Genomic DNA, 26,733 nt, shown 5'->3' with positions numbered 1-26,733 from the left:
AGGAAAGAAAGAGAAGATGAAGCCAGAATGAGCTCACTAGCCCCAAACAAAGAATCCAGCACTAGCAATGCTCGGTTCATGCTGCTTTGTTTCTCTCAGTGCAGGATATAAAAGCATCTTTGGCTGTATGTTTTGATAACAGAAATGAGTACCTTGTCATGTTTTAAATCAGCAGCTGAAAGACTTCTTAAGTGAACATGACAGTGTTTGAAATGCCCCATGCTGCCACACTTAAGATATGTCAATCACAATTAATAGCAACAGATTTGCCGTTCCAAAACAAATAAAACCTGCACAGTTTTTCTGCTGAATGAAGAGCTGATGAGTGAAAACAGAAGCAAAATTACTGCAATAGCCAGTTAGCCTGTCAATGGAAATTACTTTCATTTGTCTGTATTCACAAGGGTTAGTAAACAATAACGCTTCAGCTAATATAGTTTTTGTTATATTCAAATTGAATGTGAAATAAAGACATTATAAATGGATCCTTACTCTTTTGCACTGGATTTCTGAGGTCTTCTGAGTCTTTATGTTTAAATTGGTCTGTAAGTTTTATATACTTTGGTATCAACCCTATTAAATTCATGTCATTTTTTCTTCTAGCAAATTAAGGACCGTCCTGCTTGTTGTTTGAAGGAGAGATGTATCTATAGCTTCCCCTCACTAAGTAGGAAGCAAATGAACAGTTTATATTATTCTAGTGGATTCTAACCAGTTGTGTTGAAAATCCACTTGGTAGGGTGGTGAGATCTCCCTCTAAATAAATGCCTCTCACCTTCCAAGTCCTGTGAATTTCTTTTTCTGAAGTCCCACAACAGTTTTGGTGCTCCCAGCTATGACAGCAGGTTTTATTAATACTGAGTTGCACCTCACGACTCATACCACGGACAGTGGATGCAAATTGAGCAAATCCCTTTTCTTTGATTTTTCCAGTAAATTCTGCTTTTTTTGTCATCTGGTCCCACTTTTTTTCATCTAATTTCTTCTTCATCTTCACGTTTAATTCAAGTCTCTCCTCTAAGCCCTCTTAAAGCACTCATTTTTACTAACTGGTAAGAAAAACCTTTTCTTTGTAAGCTAACCGAGCATCTATTGAAGGGCTCCCTTGTGGGATACTACTCTGGATCTATGTATTGGGAGACCAGGCAACACAGGCTTACTTGGAGAGACACAAGGCAAACAATTCAGATAATAATTAATGAGATTAAAGTGTGTGATTAAATTAGCTTTGCCGCCTTTAAACCTTTGCTGGGCAGTCTTCTATAAAGCTTTTAGGGACTAACAATGTTGGGAGTACAACAGGGATACTAAGGTTAATATTAAGCAATAAACCTATGTAAAATTACTCTCATTCATGCAGTAAAGAAACTAATTCACAAGTTTTAACCTAACAGGCAGACAGATGTAATGACTCTAGTTCTGCAACGGACCAACTGCTCTCTCACAGTTGGATTCCCTAAACAGTTACACTGGGAATATTTTGGACAGAAAGAAAACTTTATAAACCCACCCACATACACTCATAAAACTTTTGTAGCTGTCAGCTGCCTCTGAAGTTTTTGGTTTTCTTAAAAAAAAAAAAAACCAACAAACATGAAACCATCTCTTCAGCTTTCCTCAGCTGGCCATCACTGCTCAATGTAAATGATAATTTCAAAAAATAATATCTCTAAGTAGGTGTGTTTAAAGTCATACCTCTTGTGGAAATTCACGATCTCAGCTTTTCTTTTTTTGGATGGTGGTGCTAATGTAGCAATTTTTCCCTTCTAGGAGTTTCATACTTGTTTTTCATGCATACCTTTAGCTTTTGTGGATGTCATCTGATTGTTTCTAACAGAGAATAATGTAATTTCTAAATTACACGTTGCCAGTGTTGCATCAATATGATGCTTTTACCTACAGTGTTCCATCCAAATTCATGTTAAAATCCAAAAAACTATCTGGGAGTTTTGAGGCTGCAATGGCCATGGCTCTTTGTAGAGCAGATGCTCTGTGCAATTACAAATAGGCGTACCTGCAGTGACAGTAGTGACTGACGAACAATTACATGGTTATGGCAGAAGGTACTTGTTCTGTTTTGTTATCTAAATCTTCTCTGTCCTCATATGAAGCTGTGTTTTTTTATTCCGCTTTGCATTACAACCCTAATTTGTAGATCAGAATTTTAAGTAGTAAATACCAAGCCAAGATCTGTAGTTCCTGATGTCTTTAGGATGCATGGTTAAAGCTCTGCCAGAAGAGGTAGATTGTGAAGGACTTGGGGAATATAAAACAGAATTGGGGAATAGCCTGGGCTTTACCAGATGCTAGAGGGGATTGAGGAAGCATCCAGGAAGGCCAGCGAAGGTTGAGTCTAAACATTATATAGGAAAATTAAGATAAATGAGAAGAGGGAGGAAAGAATATCAGATAAGACCATTTAGTACTGGTGAGTAACCTAAACTTAGTTCAAAACCCAAATCCAGCTTTTTCTGTCTGACTGCACAAGAACATAGCACTCATATTAACTATGAATAATTCTGCAGCAGATGATGAGAAATACTTTTTTTTTCCCCAGAGAAAAATCATCTTTCTCTAATTAGTCACCTACAAATCAAAACAAGCTAGCATGTAGTGCTCTGAACTTCTCACAGTTCCCACACTGGGCAGCTAAATGTCTTAGAAACCGTATAGCACAAGGCTTTCCAGTGCTCCCAGTCCCTCATGGGCTGTGGGAGGGAGGCAGGGAAGAAGGTGGTCTCTATAGCAATGGGGAGGATATATAGCTTTCTCTTGGAGGCAGAGAAACTCCTTCTGTCTCTTACCTTGTTGCACAAAGGATCCGTACACAAACCACATCGAGTTGTAGAGAGTTGTGGAGGTCATGGATCCCATCTGAAGGCGCGGAGGGTTGAGCCAATTCAAGAGGTAGACCAGTAGCCCTACTAACAGCACGGTGCCAGCTATGCACGCCCACAGGGAGAGGTCAAACGGTGCCAAGCAGGCAAACATGTCCACTGTCTTCTCTGCCTTTCGAAGCAGCACGCCCACTGAGTAATCCATGTAACGCGTTGTGAAGTCCACCACATTTTCCCTGTCAGGGGTGATGGTTAGGGCAGAAATTCCTATATCAGCTCTCTGAGGAAAGAGGGAGAGAGAACAACATGCATAAGTAGGAGCTACAGAAAAGATCTTCCTTCCTCTGATTTATAGCAGCTAAACTTATGGAGAAGCAGATGCCAAGGCCAGTATCTTAAGCATCATATATGTGAACACTGAAATGTGACCAAGGCTTGAACGGAGGAGCTGCACCACATAGCTTAGTTTCTGTAAGCAAACCTCACTTGGTGGACTTGGGCACACTGGCTCTCCATGTTATTACTTTCCAAGGAATCAAAACACTTCAAATAGAGGTAATAGTTGGAGGAAATCTACTTCTGGTCATTTTTTTCAGCCTGGCTTACTGAAGTCATCATTGTCATAGTGGCAAAAGGCAGACCTTGTGTATAGCATTTCCAATCAGAGGAAATTAGTTGCCGACAGAGACACACGATATCTAACATTTTGATGACATGATGATCATGACAAAGGGCCATTGCATGATAAAGGGCATCTCATATATTCTGGGATTTTGGGGGTGCTTGAAATTCTAAAAAACATCAATTTTGGCTGCAGAGTTTGAAGAGCAGAAGAGCTGATATTCTGTGTAGTTCCTTTACTATTTATTCCTCTATATCCTCCTGCTAAACAATTCTTCTCTATGCCAACCCGTCCTGCAGCTACCTTGGACTTGCTTTGTGCTATTTACATTTTTCTGTAATTTAAAGAACCTGTTTCAGATGAGAAGAGGATGAATAACATTCCTTGATCTAATCATTGCATTTCACAGCATGTATGGGTATTAGGTCTCCAGAGACAGCAGGCACAACTACGGCAGGTGCTATTGGACTTTTCACACATACAATTAGAAGTGCAGTGAAAACAAGAAAGGGTGTTTAAAGCAGATACATTAACACCATTTTAAAAAGCCCAAATACTGAACAAAACCACTATAAATTCTAGATATTTTAATATGAAAAAAGTACCTAAAATACTTTAGGCTGTTACTACTTTGATTTAATCCATTTCTGTTCTGCCTAAAGCAGTGTGTGGTCTTTTGGAATGGGTAGAGGAGAGCACAAAGTCTTGAAAGTCTCAGTACTGTGTCAAATTTTATTAACTCTCTTGAATTTCTTTCTCTTGCCCAAAGAATAGTATCTCCTTAGAAATGTGATCTGAAATATTAAGTGGGAAGGTATGGCAGCTGAAACTGATTAGAATCAAATTTGCAGATCATCTGGGCTCTTTTAATACCATCTGCAAAAACACTCTGCAGCCCATAGAACAAACATACTTCTAATCACAGTGCACTTAAGACTTAATTTAAACAGTTTAAATGCTGCTGCTGTAACTTTACATTAATTATTTGCTGGCTTGAGAAAATGGCAGACGATAGCTGGAGGTTGATGATTTGGATGAAAAAAAGTGTTTGAAAATATTGATTTGCTTAAAAGCCATGAATTAGAGCTTCAGCTTTAATTTGAGCGTTAGCTTCTCTAGTGTCTTAAGTGAAGCTGTGTTGATGTGCACAGCCGAAAGCATGGTTTCATGCACTCATGTCCCTTCCTAACAATTTTTTGAGTGATGATTTAACTGCCCTTTGCCCTTGGGCAACAGCAAACTCAGTCAGTAATCCAAGTAAAAATTTAATCAGAATTGTCCATGGAAACATTGAGGTCATCTGAGTCTCTAACCTCTGCTTATAAAACTTCTGGTCAACAAGTGACTTGAGTGTTTCACAGTATCTGCTAACGGTTCAGTCCTAGCTCCAGTAAGCATGGTGCAAAGCAGTCAATATTTGAACTGTTTTCCACAACTGTGAATATAAGTGCATTTTAAAAATAATTTACAAATGTAGAAGTCCAATGCTCTGTACCAATACTTGTCAAACAGGAAAATATGGTTATATTTAATGAATAAGTCTTGTTTGGTGGTTTTTTTTGGTTTTTTTTGTTTTTTTTTGTTTTTTTTTCCCCTGAATGTATATAAAAAAATGAAATAGGAATTCAGGGTTAAAGGAGGACATATGGAAACAAAAAGTCCTAGACTTAGCCCCTGCTGTTTAACTTTAGCACTGTTATTAATTATCAGGATGTTAGTAAAATACTTCCCTAACGCACTAAATTATTATGAGGTGCTAACTCGATGTATTTGTAATGCATTTAAATATTCCCCACTGAAAAGCAATATACATAAGTAAAGATACCTTTACCAAATAATAGATTACTGTAGGACTGAATGACTAATAGAATTTTTTCTGCTTTTTTGCCCCCTTTTTAAAAGAGAAATATATTTCTCCATTAAATACATTGCAGGGCATTGCACCAAAAAGCACAATATGAGGTATTTGTGGAAATACTTCTTCTATTTTATATGTCTGGGGAGCAGTCTCTCCAAATTCCCCAGCATTATGGTTCTGCTCTGGTTATCAGCCATCTATGACTATGACAGAGGAAGTACATTGTTCTAATGGAAATGTTGCATTTCCTTTGTCATACTGCAGCAGCAATTGTGATATAATAATGTCTTGTGATTAAAGAGTGGTAGTAAAGTAAAAAATAGAAAGGAGAGAGACAAGTCCTGACTTCTTAGTACTCCTGTTTTTTTATCTTAAAGAGCTACACAAAGATTAGACTGAAATATAACAATTCATATTCTTAATCTACTAAATGGAATCATAAACATCAGTTTACCAGAAAACTTTGTTTAGCACAAAACCAAGCGTAAGCTTAACTTAATAGTTAATCTACTAATGATGAGCATTCTTGATTACATATAGATTCTGTCAACTTGTATCAAAATTGGAAGAAGAAAAAAATTAAATGCTTGTCGTTAACATGTCAAATTGGATCAAAGGAGACATCAGTTTGAAGAAATTAAGGTTCACTTAGTGCTTCTGAGATAGAAAGGCAAATACACACAATTATGTCAATATTTAGATGTAAAGCTGCCAATCTGAATTATAAACCTGTAAAACTCTCCACTCACTAAGTTTTCATGGTGCCAAAATCAACCATCAGCATCTTAGAAGTCTGTTTAACACATTTCTGATGAATCAAACTGTGACTCCTGAGACTGACTAACGGAAAGAAACACCAGAGGGCATTATTTTTCTTTACATGACCTACTTAGGAATTTATATTCCTTAACAGCAGTTCTCCTGAGGCCATTGTAGAGCCAAATTACTGGAATCAGAAAATCCAAAATAAATGACCAAATGGGTCTGATAACACTGTTACTGGTGTCACAGAACCAGCTCATCAGTAAAGGCTAGAAATCCCCAACATACCCCTATGCTATTGCTTAAGCAAGCACATCTCGTACACTTAGAAAGCAATCTTATGATGATTCTTGTCGTTCATGATCAACAACAGGGAAAATAAATGAATCTACTTTAAATTGCTCCCGTGAGGCCTTTCATTTTGTCCATTTTCAATGTTAAATCAAGTTTCAGTGAATGCTGGAAGCAATAAACCACAGTCCCACGTGTTATGCAGTTATTAATACAGACATGCAAAAATTAATCAGAGAGACATTTTTGCTCAAGTTAACACACATAAGTCCAAATAATTCTCCTTTTACTTGGATATTACTTTTCCTTCTTACTTGGTCCTCCCTGTATGTTTTTTTCCTTCCTATGCTACTCCCCTTAGGAAGATGCATTAAAAAAACCCCCTCATAACAGGTTTCTACTTGGCTTGCAGTTTCTCATTGAAATGTTTAAGCACATATTTAGTTTTCCTTTTCTGATATACCTAAGCAAAATCAGGCAGTTTTCCATATGGTACTTGCTTCCTGATGGCTCCTCATTGGAAAAAAATCCTATCAATCAAGGTAGCATGGTGAAATGTGGGAAATAATGGTTGATGTATATGGATATCACCAGGAAGTCCAGAGCCATGCTGGAAAGCCTACTGTCCTCTCCCAGAAGTGGCATTAGTGAAAAGACACAGATAACTAACAGCAAGAGAAAGATTTGCAGTAAAGCACTGCTCCTCTGAGATGGTTGTAGCCTCTCCACAGAAATCTGCTGCTCTCTGAACTAATCCTGTTTGTGAACTGAAGCTCTGCAGGATGCACTGAAAGCTTCGGTCATTTGACGGGAGCCGGGCAAGAGCACCACGTGCTTCTCTCAAAGAGCATTTATTGTCTGTAGACCTTCTGGTTCAGTCACTCAGCAAACAGAAATCTTTCCATAGCATGGCTATGTTCAGTTTATTGTGGCAGGAGAAGGTGTATGGATCAAGGGTGTACCTAGTACAGGTCTTGACAATCAAGGGAGGGGAGGCTTGAATTGCTTTCCAGTTGCTTTGATCTGCTGATTCCAGCTCCGATTTTAGCAGCCAACAGGTACCTTGTCTTCAAAGCTGGAACAGAATGAACCTGACATAATGTCATGTCCGTGAGGCCAGCTGTGGACCTAGGTCATGTACTTGGGACCACAGGGCTTCCGCCCTGAACTGCAGCTCAAGCAGGGCTCCTGCAAACGAGAGCAGCCGGGGACTGCTCTCACTGATATGAGGACCTGCATCAAAGCCTGCTGCATGCTGAATCAGGTTAATGCAAACAACATATATTGATCCTGAACACAGAAATTATGTGCTTGCTACAGCAACTGCCATTTCATATGACACATCTTCTGTAGTGGCCACAGACATCCTTGTCAATGAGATGCACTCAAAAAGAGAAGGCAGCTATTTTCCATTACCCTTAAGTGGGACTTGTCTTTTGCAGAAATACGTTGTTCCCAACTCATTTCCGGCTCACACACTAACAGGCAAAGAGCACCCGCTCTGTTTCTGGATTTCCTCTACGTGTTGGCCAGACTATCATTTAAGACTTGGTTGGGAAAAGAAGGAAACACTCTGTTTTAAACAGGTTAGACCTTTAATTTAAAACTATTCTCTACTCCTTTGCTTCCCCTTACAAAGTTGCCAAGCAGATGGATATTTGAGCTCTGGGAGCAGAACTCAGTTCACAGTAAATAAGAAAGCAGCCTTTCAAGAACAGCTTGCACTTGGTCAGGGGTAGATACATACTGGCTGCTTGCCCAGAGGTTCTCTTTTGCCTTAAGAGGGACAGAGAATGGGAGAGAAGGACACAGTGAACCTTCACTGTTAGTTATATAAGGGGTAAGAAAGATTAAAAATTACACACTGGCATAGTGTTGGGAAAACTTACTTTTTTCTAATTCCAAATGCAGTTCCATTAACTCTTCATACTTTTTAACTGTACATTTACAGTTTAAATTTACAGCAAAATCGTAGCAGACAGGTAAATCTGTTCTACTTAAGGTATCTATTTTCAGATCTAGGTGGTTACCACCTTAAGCATGTCGTTAGAGTTATACGAGTCCCTGCCTACTGAGGAGACAAGAATGCCATATATATTTTTTCAGTTATGAGTTCTGCCTTATGAATAGTTCATTTCAAATAAATAGAAAGTGTTCCAGGCCCATTTCCATCTCCAGAACCATCTAGAACTAAGAACACTCCCGCTTGTGTTATGCAGTGGCCTGCTGAGTAGGGGATAGTATAACATCAGATTTAAGGAACAGAAAAAAATTATAAAAATAAATTAATAGGCCATCGCGGTGTTACATCTCATAGTTAGACAAGGGATTTTTAGTTGTTAAAGTTTAGAAGATAGAGGAAAATGTACTTTTCCAAGTGGCTCCAGCTTACCATCTATGACCACAGCATTTAACCTTGCAGCTTTGTAAGGGCATAGGAAGATGGCAAAAGAAGTTTATTACTACAGTGTAGATGTATGAACTGTGCCACATGTATGGCATGTGTGGTGGTTTTCCATTCCAACAGGCTTCCTACTGCTCAGGAACGCAAAATAGGTTAAGCCTATGGCTAATTTTTTTTTCACATGGGTATTATTTTTCAGTTTTTGATTTTTTCCTTATTTCTTCCTTTATGGCAAGACTTATTTTCCAGCATTTTGCTGAATTTTAGCTGAAGCATTTAATGTTTAAGTCCTGTATCTGACTGATTGCTCCTTATTCTTTGCGGTGATTATCAATTAAATTCCACCTGCAGATTTGGAAAAGCGCTTTCATAAACAAGAAGTTATTTACATGAACATCTACTGCAGTTATTTAAGGAAAAACAACAAATGTAGGTCTCTATAGCTGTAAAAGGTGACTCTACAGGTTAACTAAGAGCAAATAAAATATATATGTTCACGGCACAAATGAGACATCAGCAGAATAGAGTCTGCATAGCCCCGTCCTTCTCTCTCAATGGGAGAAGCTGCAAACAGTCAAGATGTAAAGAGAGGGAAAAGAAGAAAGATATGTCACATTTATTTGGTTTAATTTATTTATGATACAACATTTAATATTTAATGTAAAATTAAGTAGACTAAATGGTTTATTAATTACAGAACAGAGAACATACTACTCTTGATTCATACATCTACATAATATAAGTGTTGTTATATATCAATAAAACATTTTCTGCTGATTATATACTTCATGTATTCATCACACCAGCATTTTTCTAAGTGCTATACATTATTTATGCAATGTATCACCAATTACTGCAACACCAATTTTTCCTCTTTTGAACAGCCTCTTCAACTCATTTGTGTCAGGTCTTGCCAAATTAATTAGGAAGCTGTGCATCCCATTATTTGACTGTATTCAGATTTCATACTGTTGTACTTTGGTTGGAAAAAAAGAAATTGCTCTGCTCCTTAAATAGTTACCAGCAAACACTATTTCTGGCTTTTTCTTATATATATACACTGCATAACACACCACATATTATTTAGCTTTATCACATGACCTTATTTAGTAAGATATTAATAACCTTACCTTAAATACCAGTTCTCCTATCAGTCCATTCCATGACCCATCATCTTGAGGACTCCCATACTTGTGATCCGGTGCAACATAAATTTCGTATTTAAAGCCGAGGTAAGTGGCCAAGGCTTCCAACACGTCTATTGAGAAGCCTTGATACTTCTTTGGTTTTCCCAGAACATTTTCAGACACCATGACAAAGGGTTCTTCCTAAATAGAAACCAAAAGAACCAACTCTTAGTAAAGTAATTACATACCACATCTGGGTGTTTTTTTTTTTTTTTTTTAAAGTAAAGGAGGAACTATTTAAATACTGTTTACACAAAACTTTCCTACAACACATTGTTAGCAGCGCCTCTGGCATTCTGCAAAAAGCTATTCTGTTATGTATTTACTTCAACAGAGAAATTTTCTTCCCTACTCCGTATTTCAGAAGTAAATCTTCTGTCGTAACATTACAACTGAAATACTTTTCAGTAATGCCTTCTGTCCGCACTTATGCTCAGCAAGGCAGACATACACTCATCTGTCTGTTCCATAAATATGGAAAACTCTACAGTGCTGCCACTTTCCACTGGCTGGGCAAACACTGTATCTGACAAATGTAACTACAAATTCATGCTGTAAGGAATGAAAAACATGGCAAAATAGACTGTACTACAGAAATGTACATTTCTCTTGTCCTTCTACTGTAGTCTGAATCTAAATATAAGATGGTTGACTTTAAATAATTCTATCCAAAGAACATCCATTTGCTTAGTTTACAGAGAATCAATTACAGGACTTAAGTCTGTCTACAAGAACAATTGGTGAATATTCATCAAAAAGATGACGATAAAAAAGGATGCAAATAGATACTGAAAGTTGGAATTGGTTGGTAATATTTCCAAACAATATGCTTTTCCTTTTGCCCAAGATCTGTACTTATTTTCTCAATTTTTTTATTAATATTTCTAATAACATTGTCAGAAGGAAATGATTTTTTGGCTAACTAATTTCTTTTTTCCCCTCCATATTATTCTTTATGTTGAGTATTTAATTTTTACACAGTCTCTTTCACATCTTTCTAAAATGAAACACAAAAAGAGAACATATTTCTGAGCACAAAAATATATTTGCCATAGATGGATCTCACTTATATTTGTTCTTTATTTTCTCTGAGAACATCTGTCTGATCTACCTAAGTAGAGCAAAAGTAACAAATCCCCCCCCAAAAAGCATGAAGGCATTGTAACACTTAGATATTTTTGGGGAAATATGCTACATGTCTTACTTTTCATTCTTTACACGGTGCTGTAATTTAGTATAAATATATCAGAAACATCTGAGGTGCAACAAGTTAGTTCTGGCTTGTCATGGCTTGGCCATGACAGGCACGTGAAACCATATCCTGACTGCTTCCTCCTAGTCTGCATAACCCACAAACATACAGAAGAAAATAGAATTGATTTTCCACAGTATTTGTGGCCCAAACTTCATTTGTATCTCCAGAGGCATTTTTGTTGTTTTTTTCTTTATTATTCTACTACTCATCTCTGTCAATGACTCTGAAGCCGAAATACTTTTCATAAATTTTTCACTACTACTTCACTAAATATTTTTAGTTTCTCAGTATGTCACTCTGTATGAACAGGTATCACTGAATTGTAGGCAGGATGTCATAGGAATAAGAAAGAATCATTTGTAAGTGCTTGAGTTAACATTCATGAGGATAGCCACATGCTGAGGATGCTGCCAAAGAAAAAGGATGGAACCAGACTGCACTGGTAGGATGTTCTTTTCTAATTGCAGAAAATCTAGAAGAAAAACACAAACCCCCAAAATCAAAATAAAATCCAAAACCAACCAAACAAAAAAATCTCCAGAAAAAAAACCCCAAACCAACAGAAGGGTTGACAGTTTAAAGTTATTATTGCCCAGTTGCCAGATAGAATTTCTTTCTTCCAAGTTTTCCAAGATGAGCCAAATGGAATAAAAATGGAGGACAGCAAGTGCAAGCAAATTTTTAAAGTAGTTCTCCAGTGCCTGGGTTTCAAGAACTTTGAAGGAATTGAGACTAAGTTGATGAAAGCCTCTCCTAAATGAAAACACAGAGTGAATTCTGCTTTGTTGATCACTTGGATGAGAGTTTCCCTACTTATAGGCTTAAAGCTACTGAAAAAAATGTTTCTACAAAAAAAAAAATTATAACATCATTTATCAATCTAAGCACATTATGCACAAAATTATAAAGTTTTTTTTGTACAAAGCATGTTTTAGAAGTTTATTATTTTCATATTAGAAATGATTTATTCTTATCACTTCTAAGTTGTTAGAAAATAGTTCCTCATAAACTGAATTTTTATTCACTTAGTTAAAAAGAAATTGCTAATTGTATTGATTTAAAACACTGTTTAAAATGCAGTTTGTTATGACTAATTTCAGTCTTTTATTAAGCTATGTAATATTGTTTGCTGTTGAGAGATTTAAAAAAATCCCAATGTCCAGTGTGCTATACATCTAATGAGATATAAATAATCAAATACCTTTAAAAAGTCACAAAGACTTCCCAATTTCCATTGAAGCCTGGAGCAGCAAATTATTTAATGATATTCCAAACAAAAAACATCTATTGCTAGGTTTTTTTGTAATTTTTTACTTTTCTCAGAAGGCATTGAAAGAGGACAAAAATATTTGTCTTGATTTTTTTCCCCCTAAAAATGCTGCCAGCTGAAACTATGCCAGTTTTCTTTTTGGGAGGGTGTTATGGGAGTTCCTATGGAAATAGATATACATCCCTACAATATTGATGTTAAAATGATTGTCTCCATCCTCGAGAAAGCAGATCTTGTAGCAAGAAAATACGCAAAACGAAACCAGTCAATACCTTTCTCACTTACTGAACAGAAGAATAACAAGAAAAAAAAAAGCTCATGGAAAGTAGGTGTCAAAAACTCACAAGCTGACTAATTAGTTTGGAGGTGGCAAAATTCACCTGGATGGTGAAGCTTCCATTTGACCCCAATAAATTGAAGAAAATCCTGATACACTTTCTCTCCAAAACAAGCGGTAATTCACCCTATATAATCAGGTCTTTCTCAGAGAAGCCATAAAATCACCATCCTTAGAGATACTCAAAACTAACCGGGACACAATCCTCAACCACTTGCAACATTAGTCCTGCTTCACACAGATGCCATCCAAGGCATCTTCAAACCTAAATTGTTCCAGGATGCAACAAAGTGATCAAAGGAAGGCCACTGTTCCTGCTTCTCCTTTTCTTCCACTTTTGAAGACATGTCTGTAGGTGACTGATGAGTCTCTGTGGGGCAAGAACAGACTTCACAGCCTGTAAAGTCAGGGAAGTCTGGAAAAGCAAAGAAGTCATAACATGCATGACTGAGGAGGGGAAAAAAAGGAAATGAATGGATTACTCCCTTGACTTCTTGATTTTGCAAGATGGATGACCTGCCTCACTGGGCCCCATAGCCATCAGATATATTTAGGGGACGGCTTTGCATCCAGCCTCAGTGGAGATCCTTTAAGAGAGGAGCTACTTTCCTTCTACTTTACCCCCAATGTGCCTCCTTGTCGACTGAATGCAGCACTGCTAAGCCCACGATAAGAGCTCCTTAGAAAATAATTCTACTACTCAACGATCACAATTCTACTCAATTTTTGTCAGTGACTTGATCTGATTGCCAGGTGTCCGGACAAAAGCCAGAACCGGGACAAGCGATGGAGTAAGACTGCACAAGCAGAAGCGAGGAAGTACCAAGGATGTGCCCTTTCTGGTATCAGGGATGGTTAAGCAGTTCAGGCATCTTACCCAAACCTATCTTCAGATTTGCAACACAACATTATTTGAGCACATTTCACAAATTAGGGTTTATCACTGAAATACTTGGTTGAATAAGAAAGTTATCATCACCATTTTCCACATGCAGAACTGAAATGAATAGATTTTGTGACTTGTACAGCTGAGAAGTGAATCCAAGTGTGCTAGGTCAGGGACAAATACCTTAACCACAGACTCTTTTGCCTCTATCTTATTTAATGCTTTAAAACATTTGTACTTGCATATGAATCCGTGTTCTGGCAAACCATGAGTGTAAGAGCAGGAAAACCAGTAGAGGAAAGCAAGAATTAGATGAGAACAAAGGAAGGTGAGATCCAAAAATGAGATGTCTAGACTCAGGGAGAGAAAAGTCTTACTCTTGAAAAAACTGCTTGCCAGGGTAGAACTGCGGGTGGACAACAGAGATTGTAACATGCCTGAGTCTGGGGAGAACTGTTAGCAGGGCAATATAGGCACAAAAAGGAATGTCACACATCCAAAACTGAGCCCCCAACCCCTGCCCTGAATTTTACACAGTGGGAAGTAGGGTATAGAGAATTTATTTTGGTTTATTTTAAACATATCAGTGGAAATCAGAGGTTGATAGTATAGAGCTTGGAGCAGTCTAGATTCAAGATTAGCAGGGAAAAATGCTGCACTTTATTTATTGCTTTTTCCAACAAGATAAAGGGCTAACAGTTTTGCCTATTCAGGATTTATGTTCCAGTGCACATAAAAATGAAGTAACACAAGGTTTTGTAAGTGCTTCAAGAGTCTAAGATTAAAAGTACAAAATATAGTTTTTATTTACTCTGATGAAATTCTCAGACATATGCCAATAATCTGGATGTAATAGTTGGTCTGAAGTAACCTTTTTATATCCTTTACTAGACTACCTAATGAAGTTAAAAATAAGGAAGAAGAGACAAGCTTTTGGGCACAGAAGACCTTCATGTTTGAAAATGAAAGGAGCAATACTCAAGCTAAATAGAAGAAAAGAACAATTACTCTGAGTTTAACTTAGTTATGTTAATTAATTAGGCAACCAAAGAGAAACATTGGTTTGCAACTGTGCTACAGAGGTGGGGGATAAAGTCAAGCAATAAATTCAGGCCTTGGAGGAGGCAGGGAGGGAGAGCAAGAGAATGATTGCTTGTGAAGCATTCAGGGACAACTTACATGTAGGAAAAAAAATATACCCCTAAACACAGAGTCTCCATTTAGGGTGATTTTTAGCAGCCAATAAAATAATGACTTTAAATTCCAAGCTTTGATAGTAATCTTTTAGTTCTTCAGTTAAAATCAAGTTTTGGAGGTTCTAGTATTTTTGTATAAATACTCTCTTTTTGGACAAATTACTGAAAACTTTCTTGAAAGAACAGGAAAAAAAACCCCCATTCAAATCTTCAACACAGTAACTAAATATGTGAGAGGAAGAAAAAGTTGTTGCAAACAGGCCACTGAATGCAAAGTGGTGGTCTCAGCCCAGCTGTTAATGATTTTACATGTATACCACATCATCAGGAGATCACTGAACGGGCAACAAGACAGATTTTCTCTGTAACTACAAGGGTGAATTTTGCGGCTTTAAGTTGAGACTTATTTCAGGATAGAAGCTATATGGAACTATGATACATTTATGTGAGTCTTATACTTGCTCTAAAGATAAAAATGATAAAAAAATTCTAGGATGTGCTTTATAAATGGAAAAGCAAAAGCAAAACAAAATGTTTGGGATTTTTCTCCTGCTCAGCTGAATCCTCTTGTGCCTTTAGCACAGGCAGAAAAACTTCCTAGCCAGGAGGCTGTACAGAAATTATTAAGTAAACAAAAAGTTATGGGGTTGTGAGATCAGAGAAACTGATCACTGCTGGGATTTACAACACATGTTGGGGCTTGACTCTAAAACTGCAGATGGATGGCCTTATGTGCTTCTATTATGTTTGGAAGAGAGTTTTGAAATTAAGTAATTATATAGGTGGTTAGAATTCATAAAGCATATGGAAATGATCTTTGTGTCTACCCATTAGAAATTTCTGAACACACTGGGATATAATACTTTAATATTGAGACTTTGTGTTTATTAAATGGGACTCTCTGTTCATTAAATATTCCCTTCTTCTCTACTGCAAGGAGAAAGAGAGAGGAAGAAACAGAAGCAAGAAATGAAGCTCAGCTGTGGGCAAGACTGCCAATCTGTGCTCAGCACTGACTTTAGAAACGGTGGACAGACACATTAAATGATTCTCACAGCCCAAGCAGAGCCTTGGCAATCACATGAAGCAGATATCCACTGTGATGCTTTAAAACTGCCATCACCTGCAAATGCTAAGAAACTGCTCCCAAAAGTGAAATTCACTCTCATTACTGGATGTCTCAACTCCCTTCCAAGGGCTGCTGAATGACCAAGCACAGCCGTTGTAACCGACAAGAAGCACTAAGTCTCAGAAACCATAACCAAAACATTTTCAAGCACAGAATGCTATTGTCTTGTTGCTAGGCATAATTACTTTTTTCTTGACTCATAAAATAATTAACTCCCCCGCTTTTAAATGCTAGCCATTTTGCATTTCTTTCCTCAAAATATTTCAGTGAACTATGCAGCCCCAAATACTTAATTTCCTCAAGTGTTTTATTGAACGCTGTTTTGGGGATTCTGTTTGGCTAGGAACAGCACAGCAGCTTGTTATTTTTAATTGAACAGCAATGTACATTACTTCATGCTAGAATCAATGACCAAAATTTAATTGAAATATTTCATTCTCTTATTACAGAAATTCTCCCACTAGTAACCATTACACAGTTGCTGCAAAACATAACACAATCCCCGCCCCTTAATAACACTAAAACAAAGATGAAAGTTTCAAACCTACAAAATCTTGGATAATTACAGTACTATAGGCATTCAATACCCTATTATGCCAATGAGCGGTGTAACAGTATTGGCATCGAAAACCAGTTTTTGGATCCTGTGCTTTTCAAATCGACTGATTAGAAAGTCAGCTGTACTAACAGAAAAATCACCTTGCCTGCAGCAAGAAGTTAGTTTATGTCTCAGAAGCTGAGTACAATACTAAAGGAAGGGGATTTTAAACCTGGCCTTTATTTACCACTGTCCTTATGCATGTGCTTAGTCTCTCGTTTTTTTTAATGATAATTTTATTGTCTTCTTCAACAAGACATGAGTTTCTGCTTTCAGATATAGTCTTTTAAAGAATACTTTCTTCCTGAATCAAATGGTGGCTTCTGGATTTATTATGCTATTTAGTTTAGTCCTATTTAGAAGAAACAAACAAAGAATGTTATCCACCTTCCCCCAAACTCCCATCTATCTCCCACTGCTCTGCAATGGGACTAAGGTTTCTTTCAAAGCGGTCTACAGCAATGGTCTATTTAGGATGCAGCCAAGCTTTGTGTATTGATTTTAATTCACAATAACTTAATGCACCTAATAGCTCTTTCTGAACCATTAAAGTTATATGATAGGAGTATGGATTGAGATCGGAATTGATTGGAGTGTTTTAGAGTATGTCTAAACAGCACAATGCTAGCTTTAATGTACCTAGCTCAGATACTGGAATTAGCAAAAGTGTAGTATGGGTATATTAACCTGCTGGGAGCTGCATTATACTTCTTCCGGCAGCCATGCAAGAGCTCCTATTCATAATGAATTCACATAATACCTCATGACATTACACTGTCATGCAGTTCACCTCCTTTTCTATTTTGCATAGTATGGAAGGATAATTACCATCATAAGAATCCCTTTCTGTTTAAAAGCCAAATTTCCTATGTGGTCTGTGAAATATATGAATCGCTCTGGAACGCAAATATGCTCACAGAGCAGATGGGTAAGGGTCAGTGAGAAGATAAGAGTTAAGGAGCCTTGAGAAGTAGCCCTTGACTTACAGATGGGTTAGGTTGGTCCTGCCATGCTTTGTGTTGCACCTACCTTGCTGCCAAACTGTGGCCCCAGCCTGGTCCCAAAACATTTGAATTACTTGATATTCACTATCTAGCATCTGCTACTTTAGAAAAGTGGATTGGAAATATTAATTGAGAACAAAAGGGGTTGGGTTTCCCAGCAGGCTCTGAGATTAAAGCTTGTAAAACAAATGATCACAGTAGGCATCTACAGTGTGAATAACCTTAAGGTTTATCACCTACCTGTTTTAATACAAACTAGGTATCTCAAAGGGACATAAACCAGCTATTAAACATAAACTGTGCCCAGTCAGTAGCAATTTCAGTTTGGCCCTTGTACAGGTGTGGTGGGGGGAAGAGGAATAGAAAGACAGGCTCTGCCTCTATCAAGGGGTATCAGCTTCTGTTGTTATAATAATTTTAATTATTAATATTTTCAGGAAATCTCATCACAGGACAGTACCACCTGAGAAAAAAAATCAACCTATTTTCCAAAAGAAACCCTAATACATATGCAAATGTTTGCAGATAGAGGAAAACAGAGTGGGAGGATTAGGGGAAGGAGACTACACCAAACCTAAATCTCTGGCAAAGTGAGGAACACCTAATCAAGGCACACGCTGCCCCAGTGGGTGCTTGTGTGCCAGTTACAGTACTCAGTTATCAACACACATCAATTGCAACAGCTTAAATGGCTCCTGTCCCCATTTTCTGCTTGGTAAAGCAGAGCTGGCAACCCTCAGAAGAGAAGCCTGGAAGACTGTTGAGGGCAGGAAGCACTTTAGAAACCTTATTTTCTTCTATCTCTGTTTATGGGTCACTGTTCTTAGTCCCCAAGAAAGAAACGTACAAATTCCACTCCTCTCTGCTTCATTGCTTTACTACTGCCCCTTTCTCTGCAATGATAAAACAAACTTATTAGCAGGGACTATTGCCATAGGACAAGGGATAATGGTTTTAAACTAAAAGAGGGCAGATTTCAACTAGCTGTAAGGAAGAAATTTTTCACAATGAGGGTGGTGAAACACTGGCACAGGTTGCCCAGAGGTGGTAGATGCCTCATCCCTGGAAACATTCCAGGTCAGGTTGGACGGGGCTCTGAGCAACCTGGTCTAGCTGAAGATGTCCCTGCTCATTGCAGTTGGACTAGATGACCTTTAAAGGTCCCTGGAAGGTGGACCTTCCTTTAAGGTATTCTGGAAGTTTGTGCCTGTGCAGTAAGCTAGGATGTGTACAGTCAGCACCAGAAAGCACCAGACCTTAAAGAGCAACTTTTATATGCTAATAGCTTCTGAAATGCTGAATGGGAGTGCAAGCTAGAAAAATAGTAGGTGCTATTTGCTGTGCAGGGTAGGTAAGGAAAAAGGGTGAAAAGGGAGAAAGACACATATCAAGTCTTCTCTTGAATGTTCATAATAATTATAACTGTCACATAATGCAGTTATCACCAACTTTGAGCCTTAAAGTTTCTATTTGCTTGACAGCATAAGCTAAAAAATAAGCAACTTCAGGAAAAAACTGTCTCACTGTGGGACTAGTATTTCCCAGCACTGTCTCCTTGCTTTCTAACAATACCTGGGCTCAACTGAAGTCTACATATCTCTCCTTATTTTCAGAAATTAAGGTCTCTATGTGAAGAGCATGAGATAACATAATCAGGCTTAGAACTGCAATAAAAGTGCCTGTTCTTTACAATTGAATTGTTTCTAACCAGTACATTCATAGGATAAAATTGTTACTTAAGAAGTGGTATAAAATGCATTATATAGAGTTTGGGGATAACAACACTATTGCATTTCCTACATACTCTATATTCCAAAATACCTAAATTACAAATAATTCTGACTAAAGTTTCTGAGCAGAGTTAGGTCAACACAAACTGCTCCTGCAAAACCGTCTCCTTAGTTTGTAATTCTGTATACATATTACTATGTTCTTTTACTTCAGTGATAACAACCTATTTTCTTTTATTTGCCTAGAAATAGATATGGTTTCATGGAAATGCAAGCTATAAAGAATCTCTAAAACCTTTTTTCCTTTCTCTGACTCAGGATAAAACTACCTAGACTAAGCAAGACAAACATGAACCTACCCTTCCTGGACAGACCTCTGACAGAGCAGAGTCCACAGCCTTCTTACAAGTGAATGCCTAAGTATTCTTAGCATTGGAAAGTGTAGTAGGAGCTCTGAGAGCTACACTTACCTTGTGATGGGAAGCATTTGCTGTAACTGTTAATAGTTTGCTTATCCTTAAAATAATTCAGAAAACTTTTGACCAATCAAACAGCAATTTAAGTTCATTTTTAATTTTAAACATATGATAATAACATTTTATGAGAGTAAAAATCATAGGCAGCATGCATCCCAAGCCATGTAAAAAAATCCTCCTTACATTAGGAATGAGCAAACTATTATTAAAACCTGTAAAAGGAAATAATTGTTTTTAATGTCAAAATTTCAGTTTCAATAAATATTTGTCCAGAATCATGCCCTGAAATCTGAATTCAACTTTCTAAATGGGAAAATCTGCCCCATGAAAAGATATTGCAATACTAGCTGACTTTTCCACAGGCGAAAGCCAGTCTTGTCAAGCATATCTCATACTGAATGACAGCTTTCATGTCAACAACCAGGGTAACTATGAAGAATAGTAAATAGTGAGCCTAATCCTGTCATGCATCATTGCTCCTAATGATTTTGTTCATTTACCAATGAAATGAACATCCTCTACCACTGTTGCTATAATTTACCACCATTTCACTGAACATTTTCCTTGAGGTGTTTGTCTATAAAAGATCTATTCTTTCCAACTTTCTTTCAAAGATGGTTATGGGCAGCAAAAAGGAAGAGAAATCAAGACACGGGGATTTGTTGATGCCTAGGAAAATATGCATTCTTTACAACTAGCAATGGAATATTCTAAAATGTCAAATATTTTTGAAATATTTTAACTACAGCACACACGGTATATACTAAATACACTACTGAGTTATAGATATAGAGATTTTATGACAGACTCCAGATAGAATAATCTACATCACTCACAGCTTTTCTGCCATTCAAGCCTAAGTGCATAGGTGGCCATCAAAGAAGGATTTAGCCCTTACAGGTAAAAGAGTAAAATAAGTTTGCTCAAAACACAAATGCTACAACTGCTGAAGATAAGTAATGTTTCTTAAACCTTAACCCCTCCTAAGGCATTTCTGCTGTCTCAGGAAATTCACTGTGGTGCGCTATAGTCCAATATGCCAATAATGTTAAAACAGAGAGCAACATATAATTTAGTATAATACATGCCTTAATTAAAATTATTTTTTTAAAAGATTGTAGGCACTGAGGCATAGAAAGCACAACCTAACAGAATGAAGAAGGATTCACAGAAGTGCACACAACTCAAATTTGAAAGTGGGAAAAGGGATCAGGACCACATCAGAAATGTGAGCACCAAAAAATGGGAGAAAATGGAAGAGGCATTATCTATGAGACAATTCTGATTATGCACTATTATAAGGTATTTATTCAGTATTTCCTGAGGTATCACACACATAATCTTTGCTGCAGTTGATCTTCATTTTACAGTCATTCACTGATGTTTTTGTCCTGGCATTTTTTTATCCTTCATGAATTCTCACTGTTTCTTCCTCTGTGTATGCTTTAACATTCTTCTTTCATCTCTCTTCCATCTTTCCTTTTTCCTATCACTCTGAAAGCTACTCCAGCTTCTTGGAAAGGACTTCTGTTACATTGTTTAAACCGGTGTTGGCAGTCAAATCCCAAAGACATTCTCAGCTTTTAAAAGAAGAACTTAGCTTCATATCTTACTTTTAATCTTTTCTCTGAGGGGAAAGTTCAACAGGAAAAGGGACTGAAGATGCAGACCTCCTGCCAGCTTGTGTCCCTAAAGATATTGTCTGCTTTCAGGTTTGTTTCTTTCCTATCTGGGCAACAAATGCTCATGCATTTAATGCCAACCATTGAGAATTAGACTAGTCCACATAAGATAATATTTTCCTTGGTGTAAATGATGCCTTTTTTTTTTTTTTTTCCCCTATGCTTGTCTACCCTTCTGCCAGCCCTCTCATTATACTATGTCCCACAGTGCCCATGTGGAGCCAAGGGTCACCAAAGTGCCTCTGGTCCACTTAGCTCTCTGCAAGTAACCTAGGCAATAACTTTCAAAAAATAGTACATAGGGTTGTATGGCAAAGCATAATTCAGTATCGCTTGCTATTATTTTCCCCCCCCCTCATCCTGCCTGCATTTTCAAAACCATCCAGATATGAAAATACATGCGTCCTGTTTGGGAGCGGTATTGAATTTACATATAAAATCACAAATATATTTTACACCATTAGGAAGTTATACCTTTGGCACTTTCAGAAAAAGCTCTGTACTTTTCACTAAAGGTGCTAATTCTTTAAAACAGGGAATTTCAAACTTTTTCCTTTTTCAAACAACAGGGGCTTTTTTAGAACATGATTTTGTGAATACCTGCTGGCCTATTCATTCTCATACAGGCCAAATCTCATTCCATTTCTAATGACTTAACATTCATATGAATAATTCATTAATTGCCACTGCTACTAAAACGATATTATGAGAATATCTGCTGTATTCTATCTCCCTTTCAATAAAACTGAGCAGCTGAAAAAAGGAGGATAAACCGAAATAGCCAAAATGGGTATCTAGCTAAATTTGTTCTTGGACAATTGTTCATTCAAGACACTCTGAATTCGTTTAGAGTTGTTATGCTGACCTTTGATTGAGCTACATTTCAGAAGCTCAGAATACATTTCAGAAGTTCACCAGCAAGTCTCTTGAACTTAGAAGTAACTTGTCAAACACAAAATTCAAACTTCAGCTTGCATGTGGGGAAGGAGTCCAAGACAGAGACATTTGATGTTTAATTAAGACCAAATAAACCTTTTCTAGAAGTGTAGAAAGTGTGGTAGTAATGCAAGTCTGATTAAAACATTGAATTACATGTACACAGGCGTGACTATAGTTCCCCCTAGAATAAAACACAAACAATTGTTTCTTATTCTTATTTATGCAAAGGAGAGAATTCCCATTAACTTCAGAGGAGCCAAGATTCACTGCCAAATGAAACTAGAGATTTCCAGTTTAGGGACATACTGTATTCTGTCACACTCACAAAGAGATTTTGTTTTGGATCTGTAGATATGTAGCCCATAATTATTAAATTTATCTAGGGAAAGGAATTAGTAGATGAATGCAGATGATGGGAATTGTTCAGCACTCGCTTTTTGAAGGACTGCTTTGGGAAATTAGTCGCAATTTTTTGTCATTTTCAGACTGCAGAATGTTTCATTTCACAGTAAGGATAATGCAGTAAAGCCCAGGTGTCACAATTTGCTTCCTCTCAAATTCTACTGCAATTTTTAGAACCAGTCCTTTTCAACCTAAAGGCATAACAAAATGAAATTGGAAGGGGAGAAGGGTTGCTATCTAGAAAGACATGAGAGATTCGAACCTTTAACAGAACAAATAAACAAATTAATGTGAACTTCTCAAATCTCAATGACAAAGAAACCTATTCATATTCAAACATATTATTATTTAATTTTAACATAAGACTTCTTGTTTCCCCGGATCAAGACCATACTGTTAGAAACTGGCAGAATTAATAACAGTAACTAATCATTCATAGTCAATAACAGATTCTTTACTTTTAACAGAAATGTATTGACTTAATTGAAGAATTTGGAGAAAGATGGAAAAGGAAGTATGATAAAGAGCATCGCTAAAATGAAGTTGATGTGTGAAATCCCTCTTGCCCTCACATTAAAGGAAAGAATCACACATTTTCATCACACAGAATAAATATAAATCTCCAGTTTTGTCCTATCCAGCAGATATAAAACCAGACAAACATTGCACTTCCAGTTATTACTATGGCCTTGATTTACCTGAAAGAGTTCTGTTGATTTGTCCAAACTATAATTTGAAATTTTATTGTATTTCACAAAATTAATGGCCTTAGCAAATTTCCTTGATAATCGCTGTAAAATGAATAGGCCTTAATGAAATTCTAGTCAGTGTCTTTGTTGACCAAGTTTTTCTAAGAACAAGTTTTTCTAAATTGAATAACAAGAGAGGGACTAAAAGTCTAATTCTACAAGGAGAGAAAGCAAGTATTAATACTTTTTTTTTAATAGTTTAGCTTCATTTCCAGTGTTATGGCATCCCAACTAAGACTCCACTCAAATTCAGTTGTTAGATCTATTTATTCATTCTCTTCCAGTAAAAATAATATAATTGCACCATTGTAATAAGCTATGTAAGTAAAGATGGGAACCAAGCTATAAGTAGCAACAAGTAAAGGCCCTGTAAATTTATCCTATAGAAACATACATTTGAAGTAAAAATATGCTCATGATAGCTGTATTTTAAGTCTCAGATTCCAGTATATCCTCATGAATAACACTTAGTTATGCATAGTAAGAGCAGTAAGAGAAAATGCTAGAGGGTAAGCACCCTAAATAATGCTCTGTCACCCACAGGGGTGGCAGCATCATCTGTGATCATCCAAAGATTAGAAGTAGTTAGAAACAATTAACACTTTGCAATTCTGGTATCTACACCATTCAACTTCCCTTCAGGGTTTTGGTTAGTAGCTTGATTTTCTGTCAGTGTCTGTCTGTCTGCCTCTTCTCTCTTTCAGCAATTAGCGTTTGTGAACGATGGAGAAATGATACTATATGTTCCCAGTTTCTGGCATTTTGGGTGAAAGCACCATCAGTCAAGGGAACTGACAGTGAAAAATATTATTTCTGTCTGTCCTGGTTTCAGCTGGGATAGAGTTAATTTTCTTCCTAGTAGCTGGTGTAGTGCTGTGCTTTGTATTTAGTATGAGAATAACATTGATGTTTTTAGTTGTTGCTAAGCAGTTGATGTGCTTATACTTTGTCAAGGACATTTCAGCTTCCCGTGCTCTGCCAGTGAGGAGGTGCACAAGAAGCTGGGAGGGGGCACAGCCAGGAGAGCTGACCCGGACTGGCCAAAGGGATATTCCGGCCAAAACCGTTTTCCCTGCCTTATAACGTCATGCTCGGTGTATAAACTGGGGTTGGCTGGGGAGGTGGGAATAGCTGCTTGCGGATGGGCTATCAATCACCAGGTTGTGAGCAATTGTTGCATTGTGCATCCCTTGGTTTTGTATATTCCTTTATCACTAATATTATTATTTCCTTTTCCTTTGCTGTCCTATTAAACTGTTTTTATATCAACCCATAAGGGTGGGGTTTTTTTCTGTTTCTCTCCTCCATCACACCTGGGCAGGGAGGTGAAGGAGGGGCTGCATGGTGCTCAGTTGCTGGGGCTAAACCACAACACGGGCTCATGAGTTTAAATAAGTATTTGCTTCCTCCCTTTATTCATGCAGTTTACAAAATCCTTGCCTCTCTTTTTTGCTGAGTAAAATCAAATGAACCTCGATTTGTAGTGCAGTTCACAGTCAGTTTTGTCTAGATTGCACTGACCAGCCATGCAAACCTCTACATCTTTAAGAGAATAAAGGAAGTTTTATGCTATGAAGCCAATATGAAAAATTTACGTCTTCCCCATATATTGCTATCAGTGCATATCTGATGTAAAATGAGAGTCAGCTAATAGATTTTAACAAAGCACAATTCAGACTAATTGTGATTTTCACTAGCTGTGTATAGAAGTTGTCACCAGTTGCGCTTTAAAACTGTCAAGAAATCCAAATGGCTACTGTGTGTTCACATGAGGCCATGCACAAGGGCTGCAGTGAGGAGACTGAACTGCCGTGTGCTGTGTGCAGAACTTTAAATGTCTGCCTTCTATCTTTATTATTAATATAGAATTCTATCAGCGTAACTAATGACTTTTTGTTTTTTTGCAAGTTGCTAAATAGTCATGCTAAAATGACTTGAAAGAAGAATGCTCTCTGGCAAGCTAACTAAAATAACTGGGGATGAAATCAGAGGAATAGAGTGGGGAGAGAGGGAAGAAGAAGAAACAAAAAAAAAAAATCCAAGACTAATTTTAATTTATTTTCCTAGACAACATCCACAGATCATTTTTGTCAACAGAAAATTATACTGAGTCAATTAACATGAGTATCAGGCAAAACACAAAGATCAGCCACCACCACCATGATGTTATTTTGATGAACATGCAATTGAAGTATAAAAAACTCTACCCTACTTCTTTGTATTTTTCTGTGCATTTATCCTTCTTTTGTTTGTTTGTTTGTTTTTTTAGATATTATCACAGGAAGTCCTCTAGTGTACTAAGAGCTGGAGCAGTCTGGACGCCCTGAGAGATAATAGTTTTTAAAGACCCATAAAATAATTACAGTTTGTGTCAGGGAAATCACTGGTCTCATATCACAAACTACCTTCCTATTCTGGTAGATGTTTTCCGTTCAGCTTTAAACCAACAGCTTTGCTGCAGCTGCTTAATGCAAGGTGTCCACACAGGGGAAGAACCTTGCTGAAGAAGAGCTGGGAGGGGACAGTTGATGTTTTCCTGAACTAACATTACTCACCCTAAGCTGATCTTGAATATTTTCCAAGTGCGGCAGTTTGTGTCAGACAGCACTCAATTTGGCAAGGTAATTGGAAAGCAGCTACATCTTATGAATCATTTAGTGTTTCAGCTAGGTAACTTTAGCAAACAGGGCACTTGAAGTTGCCCTTTATCAGTTCATATGTTTGTGTTATCTAATTTAGTATGTGTCTGAGGAAGAAACTGGTTTTAATGTGCTTGATTCACTCTCTGAAATTAACTGTACTGGTAAATAATTTGATTTTGTGGAAATTGCTCCATTGCTCTTGTATTGACAAGCTGAAACCAGACACTCAAAGTTCTTGGTATAATGGTGTACTTAATAAAAAGATGAGGCAAGTAGAAGAAGATATATTCCTGCTAGTGCAAAAAGATGAGGATCTGCTTACCAGCACAGTCACCACCCGCAGAACCACTCCTCGCATGTTATTCTCCAACTTTCTGTCTGTCAATGACCCATTCAGACCAGTGATGGGATTCCAGCAGCCGAGCTGAAAGGGAAAACAGAAATAATTTCCTCATTGCCCATAAAACTTTGCCAGTT

General features: G+C 37.3%; 1 protein-coding gene across 1 annotated transcript in view; it reads right to left on the bottom strand.

Annotated features, from left to right (window-relative positions):
* The window catches only part of LOC104622595 (glutamate receptor ionotropic, delta-2-like), a 47,016-nt gene that overhangs the window by 19,924 nt on the left and 359 nt on the right, over nt 1-26,733 (bottom strand). The window contains exons 2-4 of the mRNA XM_010289430.1: nt 26,579-26,680; nt 9,905-10,102; nt 2,805-3,117 (exon numbers count right to left, since the gene is read on the bottom strand). Of these exons, the coding sequence (XP_010287732.1) occupies nt 2,805-3,117; nt 9,905-10,102; nt 26,579-26,680 (613 nt within the window). The remainder of the gene's footprint in view (nt 1-2,804; nt 3,118-9,904; nt 10,103-26,578; nt 26,681-26,733) is intronic.

This window comes from Phaethon lepturus, unplaced genomic scaffold (assembly GCF_000687285.1).
Source record: "Phaethon lepturus isolate BGI_N335 unplaced genomic scaffold, ASM68728v1 scaffold5836, whole genome shotgun sequence".
Classification (NCBI taxonomy): domain Eukaryota; kingdom Metazoa; phylum Chordata; class Aves; order Phaethontiformes; family Phaethontidae; genus Phaethon; species Phaethon lepturus.
The sequence above is the reverse complement of the archived record's forward strand: the minus strand, read 5'-3'. Positions and strand labels throughout refer to the sequence as shown.